Source organism: Orcinus orca, chromosome 13 (genome assembly GCF_937001465.1).
Source record: "Orcinus orca chromosome 13, mOrcOrc1.1, whole genome shotgun sequence".
Taxonomy (NCBI): Eukaryota; Metazoa; Chordata; class Mammalia; order Artiodactyla; family Delphinidae; genus Orcinus; species Orcinus orca.
Window position 1 is genome coordinate 11396172 of NC_064571.1, and position 19139 is coordinate 11415310.

The 19139-nt window shown below is 42.9% G+C and overlaps 1 protein-coding gene across 2 annotated transcripts in view; it reads left to right on the forward strand.

Moving 5' to 3' along the window:
- The window catches only part of TMEM87B (transmembrane protein 87B), a 51237-nt gene that overhangs the window by 13901 nt on the left and 18197 nt on the right, over positions 1 to 19139 (forward strand). The window contains exons 9-15 of one of the 2 annotated variants that reach the window (XM_049695701.1): positions 2824 to 2923; positions 6840 to 6933; positions 8472 to 8542; positions 13961 to 14070; positions 14156 to 14214; positions 15460 to 15563; positions 16874 to 16947. In XM_049695701.1, the coding sequence (XP_049551658.1) occupies positions 2824 to 2923; positions 6840 to 6933; positions 8472 to 8542; positions 13961 to 14070; positions 14156 to 14214; positions 15460 to 15563; positions 16874 to 16947 (612 nt within the window). The remainder of the gene's footprint in view (positions 1 to 2823; positions 2924 to 6839; positions 6934 to 8471; positions 8543 to 13960; positions 14071 to 14155; positions 14215 to 15459; positions 15564 to 16873; positions 16948 to 19139) is intronic. The other variant, XM_049695702.1, reaches the window with a different exon arrangement.

Here is a 19139-nt window from a genome sequence, read left to right on the forward strand (position 1 = left end):
TGGGGACTCCCCGCCCCACCTTCATACAGTGGTTTGGGAACAACCATATAGGTGAAGAGGAGGGAAGCCAAGAAGAGAATATCAGAGTAGGGCTCTGATCCAGGCTAGCATGTGTGTGGTCTTCATTTTCTGTTTTCTTCTTGCTGGCTTTCCCTTACTTCCCTCCTGGGGAAAAGAAAATTCCTGTTCCCTAAGGTTCAGCTACCCGTGACTGGCTTTAAACAACACGAAATTCTGGACTGGGGACATCGGGGGCTGCCAATCCTTTTAACGTATTTCTCTGTATTTTTCCCCATCCTCTCTCTTCTCCTCTCCCCTCCAGAGAAGAAAAGAAAATTTGGCCACAGGGAGTAAAATTAGTAGTGCCAGGATGGATGGTGACTGCACCCTCTTTGCAAAGAACTTCATGTGGCCGTGGGAGATACCATCCCAGCTTACACAGCGGAATGTGGCAAGCAGGCAGGGCATATAGTGGGGCATCCTCAGATGGGTGCCCCAGACTTGTAGAAGATAGAGTTCAAAAGGGCCAGAGAAGTAAAGGTACAATTAATTCCATCACTGAACCTTCAAAAGGGAGATAGCTCAGAAGGATAGAAAGCCCTCAGGAATGTGCTTCTGAGTGGTCAGTTACAAATGATCGTGGTACAGGTTTTCAAAGGGTGTAGTTGTGTCTGCTCTTTATTTTAAAATACTCCGGGAAAAAAAGAGGGTGAGTTGGAATATAGATGAGACAAATTTAGCATAATGTTGATAATTATGGAAGCTGAGTGATGGGTACGTGGGAGTTCATTATATCGCTTTCTCTGTGTCGAAGAATGTTTGTAATTTCCCAAAATGAAAAGTTTAAAAAGACATGTACAAGACAATAAAGAAAAGACAGACATCCAGGGAGACATGTTAGAGGTATTATTACCCTATAAGAAGTTTTAGTGACGTGCGTGCGTGTGTATGTGTGTGTGCCTGCCCTAAACCAGATAAAGAAGGAAGGATAGAGCTGCTGCATATGACCGGGGGTTAAAGCATTCTTGAATATCAGAGAAGGCGAGTCAGCTCCTTTGCTGCCAGTGGTGGGCGTCTCTGTCTAGAAGAGGGTGGCGTGAACTTGGGTGAAGGGCAGCAAAAGCCTGAGATCCATGGAGAGAAGGAAAGACCATCTATCTTCCTCAGGGCCTTCAAGCCCTCTGAGATGACACCAGAAGGCCCTTGGAAGAGAAACCCCAGACTGCTGTCCTTGTCTTTGAGGAGTCCTGTGGAAAGGAGAGGCGCCAGACGGGGCCTGGGCTGATGTTGTTTCTGATTTTCCCAAGCGTAAACTCTGTAACCCAGGCTGTCTTGCGTAGCATTGGTCCTGGAAGGATAGACTTCAGAAAAATCAAGCAATGATGATTTAGTGATTGTGAGGACCCAGCAAGGATACATTAAGAATAGGTCGTGTCCATTGACTTCTTTGTCTTGTGCTTCTAGATTGGCAGTTAGGCAAATGTAATAAATTTAGTACATCTGCACTTCTTCAAGGTGTTGGGCAAGGTCTCTTGTGGTTTCTTCTAGAGAAGGCAGAGAAACATGACCTGAAAACAAGAATGTTAGGTGGATTCGCAACTCGTTTCTGAATGGCTTTCTCCTCTCCGTCTTTACCGCCAGCACTCTCATCATCTCTTGGCTAAATTCTGCAATAGACTCCTGAGCGTTTTCCTCACCTACAGTCTATTCCTCTCCAAGCCATTAAGTAGAGCAATCTTGATAAAATAAAGCTGTCTACTTTATTCCAAGGGTCAGCAAGCTTTTCCTGCAAAGTCTACACAGTAAATATTTTCGGCTTTGCGAGCCATGTAGTCTGTGTTGCAATTTCTCAACTACTGCCATTGGAGCATGAAAGCTGCCACAGACAACAAATGGGCATGGCTGTGTTCCAATAAAACTTTATTTACAAAACAGATGTAGGGCCAGATTTGGCCTATGGGCTGTAGTTGACTAGTTCCTTTTTCACTCCCTTGTTTACTATCATTGACTTCCCACTGCCCTCGGCAACAAGCCCTGACTCATGGCCTAGCCTAAAACTGAGGTGTTTGGGCCCTGCCTCTGCCCCAGCCTCTTTTCTTGACCTCCCTCGTTACACGCTCTGCTGCAGACATGCCGAACTTTCACTTCTTGCAGCATATTTGCCTTTGTCTCTTTTTCCCTCCATGCCCTTGCATGTGCCATTTCCTTTGCTTTCCCCTTTCCCTCCTCCAAACAGTTAACTCCTACTCAGCCTTCAAACCCTGGTGTAGATATCACTTCCTATGAGAAGCTTTGCCTGCCCCGTGTGGATTAGGTCGCTTTCATCACAATCCTGGGAGATACAGCGTGACCTCCAGCACTTGCTGAATTCTGTCCATTTACTTGTCCCGACCAGGGTACAGGCTTCACGGGGGCAGGGAACGTGGTGTGTCTTTTACTGTGATAGCCACACGGTAGGAGCGTGAATGAGTAAATGATGAGGGCAACCTGGGGAAAAGAGAGCTCTTGAGGGCGTTATGGTTTTCAGATATTTACAGAACAGGAAAGGGCTACAATCCTTTGTAGCCTCAAGGGGAAGAATAAGAACAGAGGGGAGCTCGGGGAGACGATTTCCAGTGGACGTGAGAGAGCTGTGCCCAGTAGAGCCGTTCAGAATCCCCTTCATTGAGGTTTCAAACATCACTTGGATTAGATGACCTTTAAATTAAACGTGGCGAATTCGTCTGAGGTCAGGACGTAACTGTACACAGTACACATTTAGACTCTTGGCGGCAGGCGTCCAGATGGACCCAGGGCGAATGATTTTCCTTCGTCCCCCCTCAGCCCAGAGTTTACTGATCTTTGCGGAGTTGATATCTGCAATTAAGAGGACGCTGGCTCGCCTCCTGGTGATCATTGTGAGCTTGGGATACGGCATTGTGAAGTAAGTACTGGGGCCCAGAAAAGACGCCGCGTCCCCATCCTGTGATCCCATCCATCTCCGCTATGACCCCTGTGAAACCCGGCACCTCTCAGTGTCCTAACACAAATCCCAGAGGGAAATACCTGCAAGGACGTGTTTTTAAAAGATTTCCATGCACTGGCTGTTTTATTCTTTTCTCAAATAAAGATCCTGAAGTTGAATTCCAGTAACTTCATAGTTAGATGAATAATCAACTATAAGGATTATGGAAAATTCTAAATGATTCTCGAGGTTCAGACCATTTTCTGTTTCCTAGACAACATAGTTAGGGGTCATGTTTGTGTATGAGATATTGTAAGAGAGAGCGCTCTCATGAAACACCAGGGTCAGCAGAATTTCTGGCTGAAACCTGGCAGTCGCCTGAGGACCCGCTTTCGGGACCCTCTCAAGCAGATCTTTTCTCCCTCTTACCTTTGAGTCCCTGGGCCTGAACATGGAAGAGCCTGTTGCCTAAGACCCTCTGATTCCCAGAAACTCAAGCCCTCACACTGGACCACAGCAGCATCTTCGGGTTGCAGGCCTTGCCAGCCGCCAGGTTTCCCCTCATCCCTCACCGCTCCGAGCACTTGCTTTATTGTCTTTCTCCTCAGCACTTCACTGTCAGGATTCCCTGTGATTTGAGTATCCGTGTGAGGATCCTTTAAGAAACCTGACCTCACCCCCTCACCTCTGCCGCTCTTACCTGTCACCTCCCCTCAACTACTGGGTGCCCTGGCCGTTTTCTAGACTTGATTAGTATCTATTTATTATTGTGTATAGCTGCACCCTCTCCATGGTGGCACATTGAAGCAATCTACTCTACAGCCTCCCCCGTTTCCTGTTTCCTTTCTCTAATGTGTCAGCTGTAGGCACTCTTGGTCCCTGGTGTGGCCTCTGGCCTATTGATCCCACCGCCTTCCACGGTCCGGCAGGGCACTGATGACCCCTGCCACCCCTGAGGCCCTCCGCCTTCTCCTTTGTCAGCCTCCCTCGATAAATCCAGCTCTCCATCTGCGCAGGCTCAGCATCAGCCTGAGGAGAACACCCCGCCGCACTGCCTGGCTCAGTTCACTCCGTGACCCTGAACTTGAAGGGCGCCCTCAGTGCTGCTGGCACCTCTCGGTCCCCGTGCCGTTCGTGTTCTGACTCTCCGCTCTGCGCAAGACCATTCACCCCTTCTGTCTCCTCTCACCTCCCTACCCTCATCCAGCGTAGCTGATCTTGGCTCTTCTGTCACCGAGGAATTAGAAGCCATCAGAAGGGACTTGCGGCCGTCAGGTCTGTGTCATCCTCCCCACCTCTGGACCACACGCAGCCTGTTCCGCTCCTGTACGGCGTGGACCATCCCTGTGTGCGGTTAAGCCCCGCCCTGCCCTGGTGCCCTGGTGCCCTGGGTCCTGTTACCTCCTCTGTCAAAGAAGCTGTCCCAGCAGTCTGTCCTGTTTTCTCTGGTAGCGTCAATTTCCCTCTCCGGTGGGCCGTTCCCATCAGCACACTGTTACTTCTGTCATCTTCAGAAGCAGAGCCTCCCTTGAACCCGGATGGCCCTCTCCTGCTTCTCCTTCATTGCTTTTCCCCTGTGTGCAGCAGCACTTTTCAGATGTGTTGTCTGTACTTGGCCGCTTCCACGTCCCTCGTTTTCTGTCCTTGTGAGGTTTGGCCCCACTCCTCCACTGAGACTGCGCCTGTCAAGGTCACCTTGACCTCTCCTTGCCGAATCGCAGGGCCCCGCTCAGCCCCCGTGCAGGTGCCCGGTCGTGGAGGCTCCTTCACGGTCTCCTGTGCCGAGCCCCCTCGTCTTCCTGAGCTCCAGTGTTGGGGGGCCCTGGGCTCAGGCCCCAGACCTCTGCTTTAGTGACCGGCATCCCCGAGGCTTTCTCATCCAGTTCTGTGGCTCCGACTGATGAACGTGTCCAGAATGAGCCCATCCCACCCCTCCACAGCCACCACCCTGGTCCAGGCCACCATCTTCTCCTGCCGGGACTACACTCCAGTAGCCTCCAAACTGGTTTCCCCACTTCTGCCCTGGTCTCCTGTCAGTCTTTTCAAACACAGCAGCAGCCAGGATGATTCTCTTAAGATGTAACTCCAATTTCATTACTTTTCTGCTCATTTCACTCAGTGAAACCCAGATTCCGTCTTGTGGCTTCTCCGATGGCTGACCTCATCTCCTGCCACTCTCCCTCCAAACACTCTGCTCCCTCCTGCTGCTTTTCTTGCTCTCACTGTTCCTTAAACACAGCAGACACGTGTCTCACAGTGCAGGAAAGGCCTCTGCTTGTCAGCTTCCCCCCGGATCCCAGGCGTGGTTTGCTCCCTCACTTCCTTTAGTTCTCTGCCTCACCATCGCCCCCCAGGGAGGATGGCCCTTTGGGACCCTAACCAGTGCCCATCCTCCATCGCTCTAGTCCCTCATGCCTTTTGATGTGTTTCTTAGCATTTATTGTCTCTTCCCCCCACTTGTGTGTGACTTCCCTGTATTGTGTCCTGCTGTATCCCAAGGCCCCAGTGCGCTGGGCGGCACACAGCGTGCCTCAGTAAGCGTGCACTAATGCACGCACGTGTGCTTCTGAGCTCCGGACTGGTGCAGTTACCAAGACTGTAGCGAGGAAACCTCCTTTTCGTTTGTTTTGCTTTCTTTTGTTTTTTGGCCTCAGTACAGTATATAGAACACAAAACCCTCTGGGTCCCAGTGGCAGCTCACAGTTGTAGTTATGAGCATCAGGTGCCAGGGTGCAGAGGGTGGTGGCTGAGAAAGGGATAGAAGATTGAGCTGGTGGGGGAGGGCTCAGCCCTTTTTGACTGAATCCCTTCACTGTCAACTTGTGTTCAACCCTTACAAAGCGGTAACAGTTCTGGCTGTTGCAGGGTTCCAGTAAGCTGGCTATAGTGAACCAGAATTTAGATTAACTAAATTAGATAAATTGTCTGAAGTATGAGCTATGGGTATTAGTTCAGTTTTTATCATAAGTATTTTTTTTTCAAAACCAGTTTTTTCTTCTAATTACTCTGAAAAGAGGGTTTTTGAGTTAAAACGTATTCATAATAAATTCTGACTTGCAAGTGTCATGAAATTTCAGTTCTTATTTATTTTTTTTGGCCACGCTGTGCGGCCTGAGGGACCTTAGTTCCCCGACCAGGGATTGAACTTGGGCCCACAGCAGTGAAAGCACCATGTCCTAACCATTGGACCACCAGGGAATTCTCGAAATTTCAGTTCTATTTTCAAATGACTAATCGCAAAAATCATCGTCTTCGCATGTTCGCAACTCACTTATACTTTCAAAGAATCAAAACTGTTATTTTAATGCTTTTCAATCCGAAGAATGAAAGCTGAAGTCTTTCTGGACTGTCGTTTGGGAGTATTGAGAGGGGAAGGCAGTGGGATTCGATCTCCTGACATCCTACTATTTCTCTGCCCAAGTCATAGAATCAGTGGATTATCGCTGACAAGACACATCTCAGAACACTTTACAATCTCTGTTAGTGAAAGAATTAAATGATTATTTCTGCCAGTGACACTTAGAAGCTGGCGCTCACTTGCTAGGTTTCATCACTCTTCTCGTCCATTCTGTAGACATAGTACCTGGGTTATGTTAATCGTATTGCTTGGATTTCAGCAGCAAGATCCTCTGGCCTCAAAAATGTTGCTTCATAGGCATCAGTACAGCTTCAAGTCCTAGAGAAGGAGGCTAGATTTCCCTGAGCCTGTTTCTGCCTTCTTCCCAGGAAACAATGCTGTTTCCCAAAACAAAGTACCTCCGAGGTGGGAAGGGACTGACGTGATTGGATAGCGACGTTCCTGGTGTTGGAAATGGGGCCAGTTACTATAGTCAGATACATTTTACTTACCTTGCTTCTTCTTTCTCTTTTTTCTGTTTGCTTCTCCTTGTACCAGGCCTCGTCTAGGAACAGTCATGCACCGGGTCATCGGACTGGGGATCCTTTACTTTATCTTTGCAGCTACTGAAGGCGTGATAAGAGTCATTGGGGTAAAAACTACATCATTCCACTTGCACTTTATTTTGTCGTTGCTGTGAAATACGATTTTACTTCTATCTCCTGAGATGAATTTTTAAAGATAGGAAATTTGTGATAAAGGCCCAATTTGAGTTTATTTTCCCGCCTGTGGACCCTTTCCCTTTTTTAATACGTCCTGAAGGTATAAGGCTAAACAGAGCACTTTTTTAAATGATGTGGTTATGAACGCACCACCTGACGTCATCCTAGGAATTAGCTCCATCTCAAAAATGTTCGTGGTTGCTCTTCACGAAGAACATTCATCTTTATCATTATGCAGTCTGAACACATTCATTTCTTCCTTAACCCTTGGCTTAAACGTGTAAGTGAAGAGCAGTTAATTTTACCTTTTGTGCATACAGATATTACGTGTCATTGCTTTTTAAAGTCTCCTTTGGTTGTAAGTTTTCCCTGACTCCTGTGGGCTCAGAATTGGGGGGATTCAGCAGACTCCACGCTTGGAAAAACCAGGAGGAGGTAGTGTTCTGGGGAGAAACGGCTCTAGCAACATGGGCAGCAATGCTTTACTCTAGAGAAGAGCGAATATTTGCATCTGTGAAGACCCCTACATTTCTAGCTCTAGGTTTTCCTTAATAATATGGCTGACAACTGAGGGATTAAGAAGCTTATTATATTTTTACTTGATTCAGAGAACCTTGTAATTTTTACTCAAAACGTCTTTTGGATTAGATGTTTAAATCAGATCACTGTGCACAGAGTGAATAATCTGTATATTGCCACGTATGTCTACTTCATGTAGGTTGATCTGACCCTTAAAGCAGGACATTTGTCCAATAATGTTAAAAGCTTCACTCTTCTTCTGGTGTCTTTGACACATCTGCATTCTGGGTTAGATACACCTGCTCCTTGAAAGGTACATTTATTTTTACTCTTACATAATAATGAAGAACTTTGCATTTACACGTATAATTCACAGAAAACTAATCTTTGCTAGAAAGAAAATGGAAAGGATAAACATCCCATGGATAGATTGCATTGTATCTCTTTAAAATTTTACACAGTCAGCATCTTAGATGTGACCGTTTTAAATATGATTCTCTGTCAGCTCTTGAGTACGCATCCAGCCTATGGTTTGTTTATACCCTTCCACACAGTTCCTTTTCCTTATTTTACTTTTTGCATGTCCTTTCACACACGTGGGGATGATGAGGAGTCCGTTTCTTTAGGAGCCGTGGCTGCAGGTTTGGTGCGGAGAGGGCAGAGGTTGAAATGGTTGGCCTGAGTTGGGTGGGATGCGCTGTGTTTTATTTGCCACTTTATAACACACTTTTACGTTATCACGGGACAAGTTGATGACAAACATTTGTTGACACCAAAACAGGTAACTTCCACGTGCTCATAAACACAGTTCTGTTAGGCAATAACATCTTTTATGTGGCCTTTTATAAAACAATGATATAAGATAAATTGTTTTTCTTCATCAGATGATAATTATTATAATACAATGAAACTTTTACATTCAGATTTTTTCCCTATTTTTATTTTTCAGGGTTCTAACCATTTAGCTGTTGTATTTGGTGACATTATTTTAGCCGTTATTGACTCCATTTTTGTATGGTTCATATCCTTTACTGTGTCCTAAAATTGTTGTATCATTAAAATCGGATTATTTTTAGTGTGTAATAATAATAGAGAGAAATATACTCATGCGTTATTGTTACCTCAATATAGAAATTTAGTTGAAGGTGAAAAAGTAACGATTCCTCGAACAAAAAATATCCTTATTTTTTCTAGTAGTTCAGCAAACTTAAATGCACATATTGAGCGATCTGGTAAGGAAGAAAAATACATAACTAGGAGCAACATAGCAATAGTAATTGCCACGTTAGAGAGGTGCTGTGCAGATAGAGGAAAGAGAAATTTACTCCAGGGTGAAAATCAGGAAAGATTTCAGGGAGATGGTGACATTTTAATTGAGACTGAGTGGACAAATCGGGGTTTACTAGGAAAAGAACTGAGGGGAAAGCATTCTGGGAAGATTTAAGGGGACCAAATAGTTGGAAGCATGAAAATATAGAGACGTGGCACGATGTCTCAGAGTAGCTTGCCTGTAGGTAACGTGTGTAGGAGAATCATAGAAGGTGGGACCAGAAGGGAAGGATAGAATGACATGCTCGAGAGTTTAGAAGGTGGAAAGGAGCAAGGAGTTGAGGCTGCACAGGTGAATGACATGATGAAATCTTGTAAGAAAGAACTCAAGGATGGCATTTTTAAAAATGCCTGGGAAAGGAGAGTCTAGAGCTGGGAGGTCTAGTAAGGAGTCCTTTGCAGTGGGCCAAAGGAGGGATAGTGAGTGTTAGAAGTGGGGCAGAGGAAATGGAAGAAGGACTCTGGATGACAAGCTGGCTAGAAATGGGTGGGGAAAGGGAGAGAGGGCTCCCAGGAAGACATGCACGTCTCAAGTAGGTGGCTGGACCAGTGTTGCCATGCTCAGGGTGGTAAACATGGATAAGGGACCACAGTGGGTGAGGGTTGAGTTGCCTGGGGCATTAGTGTGAAGAAGAGAGTTGGAAGTCCCAGCCTGGCTTAGCAAGAGGAGTCAGAGCTGGTGACGAAGGTGGGAGTCAGCTTTGTGTGGGAGAAGGTCGCAGCCGTGGAAGTGACCCAAGAAGAACAGGTAGACCAGCAAGTGGAGAGGAACCAGGACAGTGCCTCATGGGGCGGAAACATGCATGGAAGGAAGTCCAGGGTGAAGGGAGGTGGGAGAACCAGGAAGTCGTCCTGGGGTGGAGGCTAGGAAAGCTTTGGTAAGGAGGGGTGCTCAGCAGTGGCTAGCGCTGCAGAGAGATGAGTTCCCGAGGCGCACCTGTCTGCCTGGTTCATTCCAGGGGTCACGGCGGACAGCAAGAGAGCGGGTTCGCTGGAGGTGGTGGGCCAGAGGCCATAGCACAGCAGGAAAAGTTTCAGAGACAGTGTTAACCGATCCTTGAGGCTCCTCCTCGCTGACTGAGTGACTCCAGTGGCGTCTGGGCAATTCCACTGTTTTCCTCTCCTAGGCAGGACCCTCTAAAGTGCATTCGTGGAAATGGGAGGGATTCTAGAGAAACTACGACCTGGTCAGAGCAGAATGCAGGGTTCTGTGGATCCAGAACATTATTTGTATCTGTTTCGTTGACATTTATGTCCTCTTTGAAACTCATAAGCTTTTATTTTTACACAGTTCTTTTTGTTGCTATTGTCTTTGATAATTGTCTTTTAGCTTTTTTTTTTTTTTAAAGAAGATGTTGGGGTAGGAGTTTATTAATTTAGTTATTTAGTTTTGCTGTGTTGGGTCATCGTTTCTGTGCGAGGGCTTTCTCTAGCTGTGGCGAGCGGGGGCCACTGTTCATCGCGATGCGCGGGCCTCTCACTATCGCGGCCTCTCTTGTTGCGGAGCACAGGCTCCAGACGCGCAGGCTCAGTAGTTGTGGCTCACGGGCCTAGTTGCTCCGCGGCATGTGGGATCCTCCCAGACCAGGGCTCGAACCCGTGTCCCCTGCATTAGCAGGCAGATTCTCAACCACTGCGCCACCAGGGAAGCCCTGTCTTTTAGCTTTTAACGTAAAATGTGATTTTGTTTTCCTTGTGTTTCTTTCCATGTTCTCATCTTTGTCTCTCACAGGGAGGGCCGGAGGGCTTAAAATTGCCTGTGTCCCTTCTCTACAGGAAGCTGTCCCTTTCTGAAGGTGCGCTAACAGGTGTAACACTGTTAGTAGGATTTTCTTTTTTTATTTTTTCTTTTTTTTTTTTTAGTAGGATTTTCTGAGCTCCTTGTGGGTAAACCCGGTCTTATCTATTCTTTAAATTCCCTGTTTGTGAATTCTCGATATGCTTCCAAGTTAAAAACAAAACAAAAATCTTTTAATTTATTTTTATTCTCGAAAGCAGTGGTTCTTAGCCTTGTTTGGGTTCTGGCAGCAGAAATGCCTTTGCAAATCTGATGAAAGCTGTGGAGCCTCTTCACAGATTATATATAAACACACACGTCATTCACACGAGGAGTTTTTCCTACAGTGAGGCATTTGCAGACCTCCTAAATTATGTCCAGGTAGCCCCTAGTGTCCGAGGGGTGTCAGTAAAGTGATAATGCCTGATTTAAAGAGTTGTTTCGACCAACTTGCTTGAAAACTGGATTCTACTTCTGTTGAGAGCTACCAGTTGAGAATCCAAGTTTACTGAATAAAATTATAGTAATATAAATCTGATCTTCTCCGAGTCGTAAAAATTTCTGACTCTAATGTAATTTTTCATATTCTCTACACTAAAAAAAAAAAACATGTAGAGTCATTCAGTTGTTCAAAAGGTGAAGTCCGTTCCTCAGTTCTGCAGGTGAGCAGGGTTCCAGCTCTGAGTACTCATCCCCAGTGTGGAGCCCACTCTGCCGAAGCCCCGGCTTCATCGCTTGTCAGGGATTCTCACCTGACTTGAGGATAAGGGGCAGGCAGTGCGAACACCCTGGGACCTGGACAGGCAGAATTGCAGGGGAGGTGAACTAGCTACTGGGCTCAGCGTTACTGTCTCCAATCTTCATGTCTTCTCTTCTGTCATTGTGAGTTTAGAAAACGAGCTTAAGACATCTATTCATTTTGGAGTTGTCTTACTTCTAAACTTGTATATGCTTAGAGCCTTGTAAACTTCACATTTTAAAAATCTATATTATCTTTCCTCCTGGTAATTTACAGATATGTATTTCAAAGTATGCTTCTTCTTAATCATCTCCAAGGTGGTGCATTGGTTCATTGGGAAAAATACATAGTAATGCAACTTGGCAGAAAATTCCAGAGGAAAGTGGCTGTAAACGCTCTGATTCCATCTGGATTTGAATGAGGGTAACTTACCACCTTTATGGACAGCAATGGCTTTGGTCCAACACATAATGAGCCAGATTGGGATGGGGAGATAAGGAAAATAAGGGGAAAGATTTAGCTTGCTTAATTAATAATGTTTTTAATAAACATGTTTGAGGTAAAAGTCATAAAGAAATCCAGAAATTAAAGTTCTCTTGGTTAGTATTTCATGGTGAGAGAAAGGAAATTTAGCATTATCCATTTCTGCCTCAACCTGAATTTCTGACGTTTGCTTTTAGATTGCCGTTTGGTAATTTTCATTACTGAGATGAAAAGTCTGCTTTCTCTGTACAAAAAGGTAGTGGATTTCCTAAATGATTACCAATGACAAGCAAAGAAGCAGGACTACGTCCTTGTAGAATTGAGTGCTGGGATAATGACCCTGCTTCCTTCACCTTTGATGAACCTCATCTAGCTCCTCCTGTAAGAATCTAATTCTATATTAATAGAAAAAATAGCCTGAAAGCGCCCAAAGCCACAGCCTTCTGCCTCTTTTCTCCTGCTTGCTTGTTTTATTCTTTTGCTGTTTTGCTGCAGGCAAATGATCTGATCTTGTGCTCCTGGCCAGCCTCCCTCTGTCTCTTCTTGACTCTAGCTTGTGCTGGTGGATATCCTTTTCCTAGCGCAGCAGCATGTCCAAGGTGCTTCTCTTGTCAGGATCATGGGGCCTGTGTGCTTTCATTACTGCTTCAGAAGTATTCGGTCTTGATCATGTTTATTGAATAAAGCACATTTGCATGTCTGTAAATTCTGACAGCAGGCCTAATTGGTTGAGTTGTGCTATTTTAGAAATTGATCTTCTGTTGCAACTTATTGGTCATTCAGAAAGATTGAAAAGCAGCTTTGGTAGTTTTAGTACTAAAGTGAAGTTTTTGATGAGTGAAGTATTTGGAATTTAAATAGGAGGCCTAAGTGCAAACTGTGCCACTTCCATTCCTTTGCTCAACTCTGTTATGTATGTTCAGAGTGTGGTCCCTGAACGGGGCTTGGCAGGTGCTGCAGAGGAAGCAGCTCCCGTTTACAGAGCTCTGGCTTGAGCACAGCTGCGCTACTGATGAGCCAGTGGACAAGCCTCTTTCTGCTTCTTTGTACCTGACAGTGTCGCACTTTACCTGAGCCCCGTGCTCCTGGAACAGCCGTGGTTAAGACAGCCTCCACCCTTTCGTGTTCCGGGAAAAGGCTTACTGTCAATACAAACAGATGCCTTTCCCCATAGGACTTCGATGAGACTCCCAGGTGCCCCCATGTTCACTTGTGACAAGGCCAGACACAGACCTATGTACCCACTGACCAATCTGGACAAAATACCAGACTGGACCAAACTAAGCCTTCTCCCTCCCTCGGGTTCCCGAGCTTTCATCCACCCGCAGCCCTCCTTCATGGCCCCTCCTGAAAACCTGCAGACTTCAAGGAAAGTCATTCTCTGAGCAACTGTCCCGTCAGGCCACCCACTTCTCACACCTGCTGCTCTCGACACCTGTTTACTCCTCCCTATAAAAGCAAAGCCCTTCCCTGCCTGACCTTTGGGACTCTCTCGGATCTTATAGTCGGAACATTCTCCCTATTGCAATAATCTCTTCAATAAAGTCTCTTTTTACCTAAGTCCAGATTTGTGTTACTTGACATATTTCAGTTTCAGTTTATAAAATGGAATTGGCAGATGGTGTAACTTCTTAATTATGGTCATTTGGAGGATAAAATGAGAATAGACCAGAAACAACAAAATAAGAAAGAAACAGACAGAAAAGCACACGCCAAGTGGCATGTCATGATGGGATCTGTAAAGAGTGTCTGGCCTAAGGGGGACTTGGCATTTGGTGTGTGTCCTGCTCTGTTCTCTGTTTCAAGAACTTGGCATTGAAGGAGCACATCATAGGTCTTCTTGCTTATGTTTTTTTTTCCTTGAAGTGTGTTTACTTAGTTCAGACAGTGGTATATTGTAAAACAATATCTGTGATGAAATTGGTATCCTGATTATACAGTATTGGATAAGACAACATTTTCTGTGTGTTTATTAGTTTTAAATTATAGGAATTATGTGTAGCAGTACTATATAGCAGTGCTAAGTTTGGAAATGTAGCAGAAGATTCTTGTTTTGTTTTTTATCTTAACTGTATATTACTATTTAAAATTTTCTCCTTAACTCTTTTCACATTTTTATAAGTTTGGCACAAACTATGAAGACTCTAAGGCTGAGAAAGAACACAGTGAAATTTTCTTTGTACAGGCACTTCACAAATACCCTGATCTTTGCCATAATGGGTAAGCTATCTAACTTGTCTTTTAAAATACATTATTTTAGTATTGCATATTCTTTCAATGGTTGACTTTTTTTGGTGTGTTTCAGCATCTGTAGTGTTTATGGTGTGGACAACTAAGACATTTAGAATTGCAAAATGTCAATCAGTAAGTATAATCTTCCTATTTAAACAGTTTTCATTTTTAATTATTCTATTTGATTTTGTGTAAGGTTGCAGAATTTTGTGTTTGTAGACAGATAATTTGAGTGGAGATTTTCTTTACTTGGAATTATTTTGTAAAGAATTATAAAAACATTTGCCTCCTTTAAATGTCTGAAAAAGTTCCTCTTAAATCTCCTTTTCCAATTATGCCCTTTTCTTTTTGTATATTTTGAAAAGGAATCCTCCCCCTGTATAATTTTAGGTAACAGGAAATCTTTTTCTTCCAGCACACAGTGTAATTGGGTTGTTTTGTACTTAGGACTGTAAACCTTAAGCCTGACATGTTTCTAGGATGGTATACTCATTGTGAACATTCAGGAGATACCCTCCATGGATTCTCTAGTTAGAAGAAGATACATTTCTCAGACTTAAAATAATAAAAGACCCTCTTGGGGGTTTCTTGATTTGGAAATAGTCTGTAGTTCTATATAAATAATTATGAAGAGCCCTCTGAAAACCCTGGACTTCTGCTGCTGTAGGGATAATTTAGTGAGAGAAGAAACTGTTCTTGTCTAGAAAATAATTGACCTCTGAAGCCCTTTTAAACTCTAATTGTTTTTTTTTTAAATTTATTTATTTATTTTTGGCTGTGTTGGGTCTTCGTTGCTGTGTGCAGGCTTTCTCTAGTTGCGGCGAGCGGGGGCTACTCTTCGTTGTGGTGCATGGGCTTCTCATTGCGGTGGCTTCTCCTGTTGCGGAGCCCGGGCTCTAGGTGCGCGGGCTTCAGTAGTTGTGGCACATGGGCTCAGTAGTTGTGGCTCGCAGGCTCTAGAGCACAGGCTCAGTAGTTGTGGCGCACGGGCTTAGTTGCTCCATGGCATGTGGGATCTTCCCGGACCAGGGCTCGAACCTGTGTCCCCTGCATTGGCAGGCAGATTCTTAACCACTGCGCCAACAGGGAGGTCCCTCTAATTCTTTTTATGATACTATATAATTTGTTAGGATTTTATTCATTATATTGGTTATAAGGCTGAAGTAAGTATTAATATTACTGAAGTAAGCATAATGATTTTATGGAGATAGCATTTCTTAGTTTTTATGTTTCTCGGAAAAACGTGTGCTTATTCATTTGGAAGACTTACTGGTTGGAAAGATTCCATTAGTACTTGTCATTATGTACTATTTGAATGGGAAATCTGTATGTTTAGCAGAAAATTAACTTTTCTTGTTTGAATTGTCCTTATTATAGGATTGGATGGAACGCTGGATTGATGATGCGTTTTGGAGCTTCCTTTTTTCCCTTATCCTTATTGTAATAATGTTTTTGTGGAGACCATCAGCAAACAATCAGAGGTACCTAACATAGGAAAGTTCAAATTTGGCAAGGATTTGTTCATCATCTGCTACAATGTTAAAACAGCATTTATAGAAACTGGAGAGGTAGTCCTTGCTGTTAAAGAGTGTACATACAGTCAAGTGGGGAGACAAATGTAACAAAAGCAAGACAGTGAAAGAAGAGATACATAAGCCCAGCAGGAAGGTGGAAGAGGGGTCCGTGAAAAGGCAGCATTTATGTTACACCTTTAGGAAAGGAGTAGGACAGTGACGGGCTGACCTGCGAAAGAGTGCAGGTTTTCTAGGGGTAGCGGGAACAGACATGGCATACTTTGGAGGCCAACAAGCCACACAGTTTGGTTACTACCCTTACACTGGTGGGACATAAAGCTGGAAAGGAAAAGTGGGAGCAACATCGTAAAGAGCTTGAATGCGAAATCCAGAAACTTGTACTTTACGCTACATGTGACAGGAAGCCCCACAGCTTCCCTTGCCTCATTCCTCTTCCCCAAGCAAAGCACTGTTAAGTTTCTTCCTTCTAGGAAAAAATGAAAAAGTATATACTAGTGTGTGTGTTTCTCTCTCTCTTTAAAATTATACAACAACATGCAAATCAACTATACTTCAATAGAAAATTTTTTGATTAAAAACAGATTTAAATATTATACAACAACAATGATAGTACATACATACATATATACACTATTCTGCACTTTCTTTGTTTAAAATGTGTCTTTCCTTATCATCTTGTATAGACCTACCATATTACTTTGAATAGCTTTCTGGCATTCCATATGATTGTAGCATAATTTATATAAGCAGTCCCTAATTATTAGACACTTAGTTTCTAGTTTTGTTGCTATTATCAGCAGTGCTTTTTTTTTTTTTTAAATCAGCAATGCATTTTGAATGCTGTTGGACCCAGTAAATGTGGCTTGAGTGGTGTGCTTTATTTTCACCAATCAGGTTAGCAATTTCTTTTCGTTAGGAGATAAGTAAAAATAGTGGGCAGGGAGGTAAACCTGACATGGAGAAAAAAGTAGAGCAGAAAATTCCCTTCCCTGAGCATTCGATATTTCAAAGTTGCTTCCAGAGAAATTTGATCCATCAATGCTTTTACCAACGGGTCTGGGAACCCCAGTTTCAGTTTCTTCACAGTAACCTTTGCTGATTTGAGAGTAAAATAATTAAATTTTTATCATTTCAATTTATGGGAAACTTTTTAAGTGTATATATTTTTTAAAGTGTGTACTGACTCTTTTAGATGTAAACTGAATGTTGAACAGGTTTAAACACACTAGTAAAACTACTCCTTGTTTTTGATTTAGATATGCCTTCATGCCCTTAATAGATGATTCTGATGATGAAATTGAAGAATTCATGGTAACATCTGAAAATTTAAGTGAGTGGCATATTTTCTTATTAAATGACCATTGCATATATTGTAACAAAGAAATATTGTACCTCTACCTGTGATGCAAGGTCAGATACACTTTTTTTCCTGTAAAATATTTTTAAAACTGTATCTGCAGAAACCTCTATTATGGTAGACAGTCACAGAAGAGAAGTCAGTAATGAAATTTTCAAGATTGCTAGAATAGTTTGAGCTTTTGTTATGTGTTTGCTCTTAAAGTCTAAGTATTGAAATAGCTGCACTGTTTCCCACAAGAGTGATGTGGTATATATTGTGCTTAGCTCCTAAACAATATTCGTCTTCTTAATGATGATTGCTAAACTTCTTTGTATCACCTCTTCTTGCTCTTGAAAATTGTGCACATCTGTAATTTCCCGGTCATGCCCAAAGCATTTCTAATTATGGTTTTAGTGCTTTAGTTTTCATCTTTCTATTAATTTATACATAAGTGTCTTATCATTTTATTAATTTTACCAAAACACTGTAATTAAAGCATTTGTTACAGCAACATAAGTATGTAACTCAGATGTAAAGAGTAATTTTATCTTTATTCCATTCTTCCTTCCTCTTACTTTGGTTTCTCTTATTAGTAACAATTCTTTTTCACAATTTTTTTTTGTTTCTCTACTGTGAAAATTTTATAATCTACCCAGTCAGCAAAATTTGCAACATAATCAGTGTGTCTTCAGTGTCCACACTTCCTTTTACCTCCTCTCATCAGATTATCACCTACAACTAATTCTTTCATGTTTTTCTGACTTTTCTATTAAGAAAAGAAATCTGCAAAACTTATTCACAGCAGGGATATTAAAATTCAGTGTGTTAGTTCTGGCTCCAATAATGATGGAATGAATTGTTTGGGGCTAATCTTCCTGCTGATAGCTAGAATAAACTCTGGACAGATTTTTTTTTTTTTTTAATTAACTATTGGAGGCACTGGAGAGCAAAGAAAAGCAGGCAGAAACTGAAGGAGATTTCACTGTTGAAAGAAGAGAACCATGAAAGAAGAGTTCATGCCCAGTCAATGAGACAGTACAGTGGCCTGAGCACAAGCAGACAGGTATAATCTTACTGATGCAGGGAATTGGAGAGTGAAATTTGGGGCTGTAAGAATGTCTGGAGATTGATGGAAGAAATCCAGAAAAGAGAGAGCCACAAAGGGGGAAATTCGAAAGTCTATAAAGTCTCTCTAGTCTTATCTGATACCTGAACTGGGTATGTGCAAAGTGAGACTCCAAGAAGCCAGGGGGAAAACAATAGCTATTAGGCTAAGAAGCGGAACAGAAGTTTCAGCAGCTGCCACAGCAGAGTTTGAAATTCAAATCTCAACAAGTTAAAAGTGCTTTCCATTAAAACCCCAGAAGGGCCACCCCTTAGAAGTAAAGACCACAGTCTAGGACCACTGAAATTTACCCTAGGACTAAAGCTAAACTGAAATAAACCCTAATCAAATCTAAAAGCATATCCCCAAAAGATCAGAGTGATCTAGCAATAATTTGAATTGCCTGCTAGAACAAAATACAGCACTTCCCAGAGGAAGAGAATCCAGTCTATAAGATACCATTCTCAATGTCCAGTATACAATGATAAATTACTAGACATAGGATGAAACTGGAAGCCGTGATCCATAGTTGAGGGAAAAATCAGTAAGATCAATCTAGAGGTGGCCCAGATGTCACAGTTAGAGTTGAATAAAACCATCGACCTAATTGACTTGATTGATATTTATAGAACATAGCATTTAGCAACCAAAGAATAAAGGTTCAAGTCTACGTTGAATAAGATAGACCATATGTGTGGCCATTAAAAATGTCTCCATATATTTCAATGGATTGTAATCATACAGAGTATGTTTCTGATCACAATGGTTAAATTAGATGCACAGCAGTAAGATATCTACAAAATAATCAGATGTTTAGAAATTAAGCAATAATTTCTAAGTAACTCGTGGATTGAAGGAATATTAGAAAATATTTCAAGCTAATGATAATAAAAGCATAATGTCACATTTTACAGGATGCAGCTAAACCAATTCTTAGAGGAAAATTAATAGCTTTAAATGCCTATATTACCAAGAAAACATTGATAATATGTTTCCATCTTGAGAAGCTAGAAAAAGAATGGCAGATTAAACCTGGGGTAATTAGAAGGAAGGATATAATAAAGTTGTGTCTACACCA